The 12,786-nt window shown below is 38.2% G+C and overlaps 1 protein-coding gene across 1 annotated transcript in view; it reads left to right on the forward strand.

The window, feature by feature from the left end:
• Positions 1-12,786, forward strand: part of STT3B (STT3 oligosaccharyltransferase complex catalytic subunit B) — a gene marked incomplete at its 5' end in the record, with an annotated part of 49,506 nt that overhangs the window by 11,227 nt on the left and 25,493 nt on the right. The window contains 3 exon segments of the mRNA XM_084282894.1: positions 8,493-8,601; positions 10,311-10,598; positions 12,339-12,404. Of these exon segments, the coding sequence (XP_084139020.1) occupies positions 8,493-8,601; positions 10,311-10,598; positions 12,339-12,404 (463 nt within the window).

The raw sequence follows: 12,786 nt of genomic DNA on the forward strand, positions 1-12,786 counted from the left end.
TGACCTCAGTCACTGGACAGAAATTGAACAAGTCGTGTGGACCGTCTGGTTCTGCTCTGATGACGTTTTGTATTATCCACTCTGAAACATTAATTTTTATTATTGCAGCATCATTGTAGTAAAGAGTGAGTCGGTATCACACCAGATGGAGCTGAGCAGGTGCACTCTGAAAGGTCCAGCTTCTTGAGCTAAGCAGAATCTACAACCAGAAAAGACACCGAAAGAAGCAAAATCAGGGAGCTCAGATAACTGAGAGCTGCAGAAGGAAGAATAGTGAGTGTATTAGAGATGTACTAAAGAGCAAATATTGAAGGAATAGGATATTGGATGAAACACTACCTTATGTTAACTTGCAAACTGAGCTAAGCTGCTGACATGCAATCACAACACTTTAGATTATTTCGTTTTGTGAGCTGACAAAAAAAAAAAAGTGTACTGGCATAAGCTGTACCAAGTGATTTGATATCTAAAGCCTGACTCTGGCTGGACCTGCTCTTTGTACTGCTACAAGGCAGTCCAAGTAACCTTGGAGGCACAGCCTTTCTAAGAGCCCCATTTCCTTTTTGTATTTTGCAGCCTAGAAAGGGTCTGCCAGGTCACCTTGGGTCCAGACTGGCCGTCGCTACCTTTCACTTTCTATTTTCACTAACTTCACTTAATGGGAAGCGATTTTGAAATCGGTCCCACCGCAGTTCGGTGCAGCTAGTGCCTCCGTAGTTGCTGCCGCATTGTTGTGTCTAGGTGACTTTATTACATCTTTAATAAAGATGAGGACTGTAATGGATACTTCAAAACTGTTAAAAGGTACTTAAAGTACCCACAGTGAATAAGACATGTCCTTTATTTTACTCTACATTTCAAACTCTGACAAATTAGTATTCTTTTCTGAGTAGCTATTAGATCTCACTACAGGATAGCAGTTTTAGTTCAGCTCAAAGAGAGTCCGCTATCACTGTTAGGTGTGAAAGTACCTGTTCGTTCTGGAGTTGAAAACCATGAAGCCTGCTCTGGTAGCCATCCTCTGTTCCCAGTTGCTTCCTTGGAAGCACTCCTGCTCAGCCCAGTGATTTCTAGTGTCACATTCCTCAAGGAAAAAATTCTTTACTTCTCAAAATGTTATTATTCAGTTAATTCTATTTTGAATTCCTTTCTGCCACCCAGCTCCTCGTGTACCAGCCTTTAATATGGAAGCTCCTGAAGTTGAGCAGCCTTCATCACATTAACAGCAAGTACAGCATGAGTCTGCTTCATCTGGAAGAAACATGTTCTTGAATTTGACGCACAGCCTTCAAAGTTGCTTGATGCAAGGCTAATGAAACACAGAGCAGCCTGACACCACTCAGAAAAAAATCAGACATAGCACCAGTGCCTTTCCAGTTTGTGGTAACTAGTATTGTACTGGGCAGAGAAGTGATGCCTCTGAAGAAGCTGATGCTATCAAAAGATACAGAACCAGCATCACCATCAGTATTGATGCCAGACACAGTGTAGTATCTGCAGTGAAGTCCAGTAGTTTCTTCTCTACTTGTCCAGTAGAGAAGAAAATGAGCATTCAAATTTGCCCTGCAATAATGCTGAATGATTCTGCTTAAATCATCATTGCAACCTTTTGGGAATTTTGACTGTTGAAATAAAAATGGAATCATCACTTTCTTGTTCGGTCTAAAATGTTATGAAAGGCAGACTTCACTAGCAAAGCATGACTTTTAGTATTGATAAAACTAACTCTCTGCTTCATAACCTGCCTTGAGACATGGAATAGTTCAAAAACAAGACAAAAAAGGTCAGGAAAAAGCTTTTTAGGCATCAGAGGAAGTGTCTGAAACCGTAGGCAGATATACGCCTACTACAGCGATGATGGGAAGCATACCGTGGCTTCAGATGTACGAGATTGTGTGAAAAGTATAAGGAGTGGTCATGGAATGCTTTAGAAAGCTTGCAGCTATTTAGCAAAAATATTGAAGATGCCCTGGGCTCTCTAAAGAAGTTAAGAGTGTATGCTCGCTGTAGCATTTCATATCATTAAGCTACTGGCAGCATGCAATTCCTGATGTTAGCGTCCGCTAAGCGTGACATGTTATTGCAGGCGGTCAAAATACCATGCCAAGAAGTGGCAGCAGGAATGCTGTAATCTTTCTTAAACGCATTAGGGATGTTCTGATATTGCGAATGGCTATTTTTAATGGTTATTCTGTACACATTCTGGTATTTTTCAGGGTTTATGTTGAGCGTGGTTGAATGTTGCACCTGAAAAATGTCAGCTACCCTTTTGGTTGTGCCATCCAGCTTTGTTTCTGCCTAGGCTGTTTGCTGTTCTTCCCCATCAGAGATTATTCTACTGGTGTTACAAACAGGGAGAGTTCAGTTGCTCAGCGCAATTCGAGGAAGAGGAAAACTAAAAATACATCTTCCTCCAACTCCGAATGTCTATCTTTTCTGAAGTTAGGTGGTCATACCACTGCGGAACTTGTCTTCATCTTGCCATTTTATTACATCAGTAGATCAAATGTGAGACTTGTGGGAGACAGTTTGCAGGACGTGTATTTCTCTTTTCAGACGGCCCTGCTTGCAACAGAAGCTATAAAGATCAGTTGGGTCTCTAAATGTAGGACACTCTTGAGAGTTTTCACCAAATACTTGATATGAGTTGGGGCTTATCTCAGAATACAAGGAGAAATTACATATCCCTATCTTTAGAGATAAAACGACTAAAAAATCCCAAAAAGTCCATATTTCCCGTATTTAACCCCCCTAACACGGCTAGAATTAGGACAATTTTAAACTCTACTTCAGTCAAAGCTGTTATTTTTACTTTCTGGCAGGCTTGACTTAATAATTAGCATTTTCAATCAACTTCAGTAAGAGCTGTGTGAGCATGTACCATGTCTCCAGTGACAGACTGGCTAGAGTTAATGTGTTCATGACTTCTGGGTGTTTGTTTTCCAGCGAGGTGCAGAAACTCCAGCTGAGCGTGCAAAGTGAAAACAAAACTCTGGTAGGAGTGCAAAAAAAGAAATACCAGAAGAAAAGATTTGTAATCACATAAATACTTGATTATATATAAATGTTCTAACTGGGGGCAATTCATGTAGTGTATCTTATGTTTGTATTAGATTTAAGACCTAATAAAACCATTCAGCTGACATCAGCTCTGAGTTGCAAAGAAAGGAACATGAGTTGCCTCTGAAATAAAGCTGCCTTGGTTGCTCTTCCATTTTGCAGAATTTTGTCAGCCTCGGCACAGGTGAACTGAAGACCAGCCACCATCTCACTGATGCTTGCATGTGTACATCTCAGTTCCTTCATGCTCAATGTGATGTCTGCGACACCTTGGTTTTGGCAGTAGGCAAGGCTCCTCACCTATCATAAGAGTGTTGGTTGGCCTATAGGTATTGCTGGTGCAAACTTCTGACCTTGAAACTGGCCTAAAAGGACATATATGCTCTTCTAGGATTATAAACTGAACACAAATAAGTATTTTTGAGATGAGAAATAACACTGCTATAGTGAATTGAATTTATTATGTGATTCGTATGACACTGCACTTCCATTTTTTAAAAAATATGCAAAACTTGTGATAATTTCCAATTTGTAGCTAAAGACTTCACGATAAGATTTCCATCATGATGTGCTCCTAGTATAATATGGAGGCAAGCAGGTGTTTTAAAACTTGATATGGAACACTGTGTGTGTGTTTCTTCATTTCAGTGGAAGTTACTGAACTTTCTCATTAGATTTTCCTTAAAAATATTGCACTGAATAAATTCTTCCTTCGGATGCAAAGAGTATGTCAGATTTGGAGTCAATCTGCGACAATCTTTTCCAAGAATCTAGACTTGCCGTCTCTAATTAGATGCTGTATTGCAGAATTGATTCTACATTTGCATTAAAATCTGACTCCTAGGATTGTTCAAATAACTTGTAACATTCACAGTTGGTTTCTATCATGTCATCTTTCTCAATTTGCAGATGTGAAAATTTTGTGCATCTGCAGATGAGGACTTCAGTGCACAGAAGCCTTTATAAACGCAGGCTTAGAAAATATTCAACAAATTCTGCTGGTAAGGAGATTTGATATTCTCAGATGGCTGTAAATGCCAGATAAAAAGTTTAGATGATGGGGCAGTAGTAGCATGAAACCGGCAGTATTTAGGTAGTCAGCAGCAATCCCACAAGAAGCAACACTGGTCTCGGCCTCTGGTGTAATGGAAGGGTCAACTTCATTTCGCCGCCATCGGTGTAATTTGCCTTAAATGTTGCTAAGCTCTGGATGAAGTGACTGCATTGCTGCACTACATGTGCTCGCTTCCTACGTGTTTGTACTTTCTGAATAAGCTGAACTTGATTTGAATATTCACCTTAAATAGTACTTTTGTCAAGGAAGCACTAAACTTAGGAATGTCAAAGCCCGAGATTTCTCCTTACAAATATAGCAGTAATTGTTGCTGCGAAGTGCTGCAGAGTTCCATAGCTCCTGGATATAGCAAGTAATGGCTGTGAATAGCACTAACTAATCATCTTCCAGCATTACTTTGTATCATCAAAAAAGCAGTTCACAGGGTGGAATAAAAATTAAACCCGAGCATGAACAGATAGTTAGGATTTGGTATTAGCAGTACATAACATATAACCGAAAACCCCAGAGGCTTTATTTTGCAAGTTGCCTAGTTAAGTTTCCAAATTAATGTTGCCACTAAAAGAGAAACTGCCTTTGCTCAGTTATTTTGCTGTTGCTGCTTGTGCTCTGTTGTAAGCTGAAACTAAAATATGCTTTGAAAATGAGAACTGTATCTTTATTGACTCATCTTCAGTTGTCTACTGAACCTGCTGTAATATAGATATCTCCGGTAGTGCTGCAAAATTAATAGTAGCATGCATAGAGCATCTTTGTGATCACTTCTTTGTGATTCTTCGCATCCCCCAAAAGGTTCAAACTAGAATACCAGGCTAATTTGGTGATTGGGACTCCCAGTTCCGAAACGTACAAAGAGGGTTGCTTGATGATTCCTTCAAAATTGAGCTTGGAGGAGGAGGAGGAGGCAATTCAAACTCCAGACCTGACAGAAAGAGGCAAGGAGAACTGGTGTTCAGCCAGTCAGGTCCACAAGAGCTCTTCTTCGCTGACTGTTAGCGAGCATGCATCTTTTTCACGCCGTGGGCTGAGAATGTGAATATTCATCTCAGGCTCTGGATGAGAAGCTAAGTTCTTAATTAAGCACACGCTTCACATAATTTCATTTTTCCATCCTTCTCAGGTCTGGCTCACATTGACTTGGCTTAAAGGGAGGAGGGAGAGCCTTGGGAGATGGGTGAACAGTTCCCATGCCTCGAGATCAGATGGCTGAGGGAGGGAGGACAGGAATCCTCCTTTCCTTCAGCCCGGTCCTGTCTCACAGTACCACATTCTGTTCAGTCGCCATAACCAGCAGCCTCCTCCAGTTCTGGTGTCTCCTTGGCTATTTTTTAGCCAGCCAGGGAGCGGGTTGGATGAAAGCCCTCAGTGTCTCTATCCCCATTTCTTGTACCAAGACAGTGAGAGTGTTGTATGATGACTGTTTGCAGTGCGTGCTGCTGTTGTCTCTTTTCTCCTAGCCATCAGGGAAAGGGTTTTACAGGGTTCAGACTTGTCCCTGTGGAGTAGCCTGCTTGGAAGTGGGTAAGTACTACGGAGCATAGCACTGGCATCACGTGCAGTTGTCTGTACGCTGCCTATTGCTGCTGCTTTGTCAGTGCCTGAAGCTGGCTCTCGTGCAGCGTTACTCAGCGGGTTTCTCCTTACCTATGCTTGTGTTTGCATGCATATTTATTTCTTTTTGGTAGCAGTTACCTGCTGGGAGGGGAAGTGAACACTTTTTCTCTGAAGTCAAAGTGAGGTGCTGTAGTTAAGCTTCCAAATACTTTTTTTATTTAGGTTTCTGTGGCCGGAAGGGCATTTCTTGGTCTACCTAGAGGTCTTCCCACAGCGAAAAATTAACCAACCCATATAATTTCTAATCATTTCTGCTATAAAGACAGTCCCAGCTGTCTCTGTATGCTTTAAATTCATGGCAAAAGAATCAATCACTTTTCTAAAGGAGGGGTTTAATAGATTCTTTTCTGACCAAAAAAAAAAGGATTTGGAGGGAAGATTAAATTCTTCCATTTTAAGTGATAAAGGTAGAAATGCTGTTATGTTGCGTTTCAATTTTGAGCAGTAATTCATTCTTATTAAAGACTTAATGGGATGCTGCCAAAGCACAAGACAGTTGTTCGCATCCCTCTGAAGTCAGTTACAAAGCTGTACTAGTTTGAAACATGAGGAGAATGTCAATATTACTCTTGCCTATTTCATTTAACTGATCTTTCAACGTTATAAAAGTAAACGTTTAGCCTGTGTGAGTTTGAGTCATGACTTAAAAAATCGACAGTAATCCATGTTAGTAAACGTTACCTTTCTTGCTCCCTTTTTAGTGTCCTAGGATAGCAGAGGTTGCTGCGTTTTAGGTCAGGTCCATCACTGGAGTGCGTGCATCTTGCGGTCTGTACAGCTCCTGCTTGGTCTCGCACGGTGCTGCAGGCACTTGGCACTAAACAAATTAACAACAAACCTTGCTACACTAAGATAAGGGCTAATTTTACAGGTACAGCATTTCATAAATCATATTGCACTTGACAGTTCAGAACTGAAGAATTAATTAATATTTAGAAATCCAGTCAAATGGGAATAGTTGCAGGCTTAGAAGAAGCAAATGTCACATTGCTGTTTGATAAACAGATTTCTAGGTCAAAATGACTGTTGTTTATGTGAATATTCTTACACAGCTAATTACTGCTGAAGGTCCACAGTTTTATCGGTTAATATATCCTGTATAACTGCGTATTTGCCATGCAGGAGAGTTTTCCTGAAAATACTGCACTTTTTTTATGTCATTTGACTGACGCCGTGACAGTTCAATGAGTGAAACACTCAGGTTTGCCGACACCTGGACTTGAATTTCAATTCTTTTTGTTCTTTTGCTGTGTAGACAAAGTCTGCTCATAACCTGCTTGTGGCTGTAGTTCCGATATAAGGCTTGTTCTGCTGATTAAACAAGTAGGAGCTTGATGGGGCTTGATGCCTTGAGTGACATCAGCTTTATTCTGGTGAAATGAATTAATTTAAAGTAAACCGGTGATATTTTGGGGAGCCTAGTTATACAAAAGAGCTGAATGTATATTTTAATTTGGTGTTAAAGTGATGCGTGTTACTGGAATAAATTGATACTTTAGACAAAAGGACAAATACATGTAAGCTTCTCTAACCTTGAATGCTGACTGTAATTAGAAGTCTTGCCTGGTGGCTTGCCCATCTATCCCGTTGCCTGTTACAGTATTCCATCTTGTCACCTGACTTGTACTTAACAAAAGAAATAATCTTTAATGCTTCTTTAACTAACAAATTATGTATTTTTAGCTTGAATACCCATAGGAATATCTATTAGGATGGTTGGGATGATGGAAGTTGCTTGCTTTAGAAGTGGCTTTTTGAAGCCTAATGTTGGCTTGGTGGTTGGGCTTGGTTTGTTTGTTTATGTTGGTTTTGTTTGTTTTCCTCAAAACTGTACAGCATTACTGTCAATAAACTTGTTGGTTTGGCTTTTAAATGCTCACATGCAGGTTGCAGTTCTGGATAACACCCACTCACAGCAGTCTTGATTTCATTTGCAGATGGAATGTATTTTGTAATAGTTGCAAAGTTCTGCTATCTGAAGTTTGAGAAACTTGGAAGAATTAATTATTTGCCAGAAAATCGGACGTTTATTGCATTGATAGCAATCTGTGTATGCTTTTTAATGTTTTATGGCTGGTGTGAAGGTACACGTGGAAAGGCTTTCATTAGGCAAGGAACTTCCTGCAGCAGAGAAAGCGTATCAATTGGAGGTGAAACATCATCTACTGAGATTCTGTGTTATATAGATCCTTCTTGATTGAAAGAAGGGATTGTGCAGGGGCCATTAGATTCATAATTGTTTAAACAAATAGGTTGCCTCCATTCCATATTATTATATTACTCAGGCTTTCAACATTACATGAAACAGAGCAGCAGCAGATGTACTGGGTAGCTAACCTGTCTCAGAAGTCTTGCCTTAATTCTTCCATGGTCTTAATTCTGCTTAAGTGGTACTGTGGATGTGGTCAATCATTGGTTAACACAATACCAGTTTTAGAAGAGAATGCAGAAAATGGCAGAGGTGTCTCTCAGAGTCCTAGAAAACTTCTTAATGTTTACCAAAACAAAGGCTGTGGCATTTCACCTGTGTACATGCACTGGCTGTGGAAATGAAGAAAATATGGTGGTTAATAACTGAGAGAGCTTGGTAATTTGTTTTAAAACTCTATAGATTTAGAGGAATGTTGTACTTGTACAGTAAGTGAGATGTTAAAGTTTAATTACTTTCTAGATCTTAGAAGAAAGAGGACTTCAGGTTCTTGATTTTTATTCCCTCCCCCAATTTTCTTCTCTTTCTTTCTAGGTTTAACTATAGATCAACACATCATCTTGCATCCCATGGGTTTTATGAATTTTTAAATTGGTTTGATGAAAGAGCATGGTACCCACTGGGAAGAATAGTAGGTGGAACTGTAAGTATTGTCATAACTTAAAGATGACTTTGTAATAATTTTGTTGAACTTTAAGTACAACTTTGACATCAATAAAAGGAGGATCATAATGGAATATACTTTTAATTGTCAACTTGCTGCCAAGGGAATAACTATGTTTTTAATTTTTAGCTGTAATAACTGAGACAGTAAGTCAACATGCATTAGTTCTATCCAACAACATACTGTGAACAAGAAACTGGGTTTTACCTTCTTACACCTGAATTTCTGATAATAATAAATAGGGATTTTATGACTCCTGTAATTCTGATTTTCATGTTGGGGGAAAACATTGCACAGCGGTACTTAAAAAAGAAAATTTAAATTGAAAAACAGTTCTCTATCTCTCTTAAGACACAAACTCTAAGCCAGTGGTACGTGGTAAGTGCTAGACGTCTGATTATTGAAAATGTTAGGATTTCACTGAAAAAAAGACCTTTTGAAACTAAACAGGAGTCACGTATGAAGCATCAGGAGTGTCTAAGATTGGTGTCAATGCAAGTTATAAAACAGGAAAGGTATAAGAAAAAATACCAAATCACAATACAAAGAGTTCAGTAGTAGAGTGGCTTTAGTAACACAGCCACATCTAATTTTGACAGTGCATTAAAACTTTTTAATTATAGGACATACCATTTAAATTCATTTACAGAGCTTTTTGTAACAATTAGATCACCATTCGTTTTAGTATTTTTGAGATGCTTATGGCACACTTCTGTTTTTTTTACGTCTTATATAACGTAAAAAGCCTTAGAAATTTAAATTAAAATTTTGATTGTATGCTTTATTTTGTAAGTCACATGGTATATTATGTTTTAATAGTTTGTCTTGAAAACCAGGTCTCCAGGATATATGCAGAAGAACATCTTATCATCTGTTAATTTAATTTAGCACAAAGCTCTTCTTAGCTTTCAAAAGAAACTAAGGCAGTTGAAGTCCATATTAAGTTTCCTACTAGGTATTGATTTTTCTAATGTTGATAAATGTGGAAGGGTACAATTCCTATTAAGAATATTTCAATGGTCTCCAATATTCTATGATAGGCTCAATAGATTTGTATCTATACGACTCTTTCCTGGAGGACATCTTAACTCAGTATTGTAGGGCTTTATTTTAATCCTCCAAGGTGTCTACGGATAGCTTGCAAATATATAATGCTCACCTGTCAGTCAGTCAGCTTTTCTACTTAAAAAACTCAATGTGTATTTTCTTTCTCCATGCGTAACAAGAAATAAATGAACAGCATGGTATATTAAGGTGAAAATTGAATGTGGCTAGGGAATGTTGTATGGTTTCTTGTTGTTTGGGTTCTTTCTTTTTTTTTCCTTAAAGCTGTTAGCTGGCTTGAAATTCTCTTGCAAACTTCAGCTTCTGATTCCATACCTTAACTACAAATTCTCATTATGTGATAAATGTCAGGCAAGATAGGATATTATCTATGTGCTGCTTATTCATTTAGAAAATGGATTATATGTAATTGTTAGCGTTTGGGTAAAATTTAAAGGACCTCTGGTATTCAGCAGTGTTGTCAAAATATAATTAAAGTAACGTTAAAATAATTCCATTAGCTTTACCTACTCATTGCTTGTATCAGCTTAAGAAATGATCGTATTTCGTTGCAAATCATATGCAAGTAAACTTACCATGATCATTTTCTGCAGTAATATAGTATGGTTTTTCCCCCCCTCTAGGTATACCCAGGACTGATGGTGACAGCAGGCCTTATACATTGGATTTTAAATATGCTTAATGTGACAGTCCATATAAGAGACGTATGTGTGTTCCTAGCACCAGTTTTTAGCGGCCTTACAGCTATTTCTACTTTCTTGCTCACCAGAGAACTGTGGAACCAGGGAGCAGGGCTTTTAGCTGCCTGTTTTATTGCCATAGTTCCAGGTTACATATCTCGATCAGTAGCAGGATCGTTTGACAATGAAGGCATAGCTATTTTTGCACTGCAGTTCACATACTATTTATGGGTAAGTAATTGATGAGTCTTTTGCTTTGGAAAGGTTTTTGGTTCCTCCTCCAACCAAATGACTGATTTTTCTTAGCATCCATTGAATTCTCATTTTGTTCCCTCTCATCTCTCTTCCCCTTGGCCGTGGATCAGGCGAGTACTGAGAAGTCACGTGGCCTGAACCACTCCATAATAACACTCTTCAGTTTATTTATTATGTAAAAGTGCCGTTCAACTGAAGTATGTGTGTCCTGTAGTAACGGTAATAGCAATGAATCTATACGTTTAAAGCAAACAGTAGGGCTGCTTTCGTTTCTCAGTTTTGTCATATTGGTATTATGTGAGCATGAACCTTCAGCATCCGTATTTAGCTGGTAAAAAGCAGTAGACTCTCAATATAAAGTCCTTCAAGTTGTCATCTGGAGAAGCTGTTGACTATATGTCTGGACTTCGACTTAGGCATCCAACGTACATGCCTAAAGCTGTCCACAGAGCGAGATATTCATACTGCTTGCATGCTTAAAAATGTGTAATAGTCTGATGTTTTTTAATTAGCCTACTTGCTCGTGCAGGTTGTCTGTCATTCCTTAACCTGAATGTAGAACTACATCTGTAATGCAGTGCTGTATGAAGGAAGGGGTTTAGACAAAACGGAGTATTTCTGGACTGCTGTATCTATTTTGGAAATAGCACAGAGCAGCTATATGGTTAATTCGGCATGGACACTGTTCCTTGTGCCTTCCTTTAGCATATGTACTTTCCATACTGAGTGTCTCCGTGGGTAGTATGTGCGCAGTCATTACAGCTTTTCCCATGGTTTGTCAAAAGTTCGAGTTTTCAGAAGTAAATACATGCAAGTCTTTTTAGCTTTGGAGTATTTCAGAGTTGGGATATTGTTAGAGGGAATGCAATAGAAAAAAAAAATAAATTTTTCATTATTTAGCTACAGGTGATAATTAAGTGCAGGTTCTGAAGAAAGGTCCTCTAATAATTTTTGTTTGATTTTTTTTTTTTTTTAATTTGGGCTTAAACTGCATCTGTAAAGGTATACTGTTACTGATAACAGTAGCATCAACTTACTTTTTTACCATGTTACTTTTTAATAGCTAAGACATAATAGCAATTTCTGTTCTCATGGAACTGGTATTTAACTAGACTGCATATGGCAATAATGTTTACATAAACTCTTGTAGAATTGTGTGAATCAGATATGTTTTATAGTTAACTTTTTAGCACTTTTCATTCCTCTTTTCCCTCACCACAGTCACCATTATCAGTTTTGGACAAAAGCATACTCCTGGTCCAGTTCATGGATCTCTCTAGACCTTTAGTAACATCTGGATGTTTTCACTAACCTTAAGTGAGTTTTTCAGAATTACAGAATGGCTCTTTATAATTGCAGAGTTGGGTCTGATGCCAGACAAAGGAAGCCATGGATTCTCTACACTCACAATTATAATGTAGTCTGATGTCTCAGAGAAAGTAGCACAGAAGCGTTGCAGCTACCCTTCAGTTTTGGGTCACAAAGTAGACAGTGGCATTGCATCCTGGCTGCATTATCTAGAGAAAGAGGTGTAAGCTGTCTTGTCTTGTCAATGAATTGCACTTGTGGCTTGGTTTTACGGACAGCAGTTTGGAAGGATACAAATATAATCTGTTATGTACTATAGAAGTCCTCATGACAGCTGTTTTGGAATGAAATTTTGTAATAGTATCTAGTATTTGTTTATTATTCATAAATATTTGATTATTTTTAAAGGTGAAGTCGGTGAAAACTGGTTCGGTCTTTTGGACAATCTGCTGCTGTCTATCTTACTTTTACATGGTAAGCTTTTGACATATATATATAATGGCTAAACTCTTTTAGTGGGGCTTATTTAATTTGTGTGTTGATGAAGGACAGAAGAAGGAGATTTTAGTCTTTGCTGGGGCCATAATGTAAAATTGTTCTTTCATTTTATTATGAAGGCCTTAATATATGAGCAAGAAGACATAATAAATAATTTGAAATTTAAAGTTTTTCAATACAATGAAAGCAATTTTTGAAAAATACTAAATGCAGTAACTTTACTTATAAAGTCATCCTATGCCATGAATAGATACTCTGATTCAGTGGTATTTCTGTTTTGGTCTAGATAATTTAAGGTGGAGTTTTAATATTCATGTATCTGTGTGTCATTATTGCTAAAGCACAATAATATTATAAA

Source organism: Netta rufina (genome assembly GCF_964035555.1).
Source record: "Netta rufina genome assembly, chromosome: 2".
Lineage (NCBI taxonomy): Eukaryota > Metazoa > Chordata > Aves > Anseriformes > Anatidae > Netta > Netta rufina.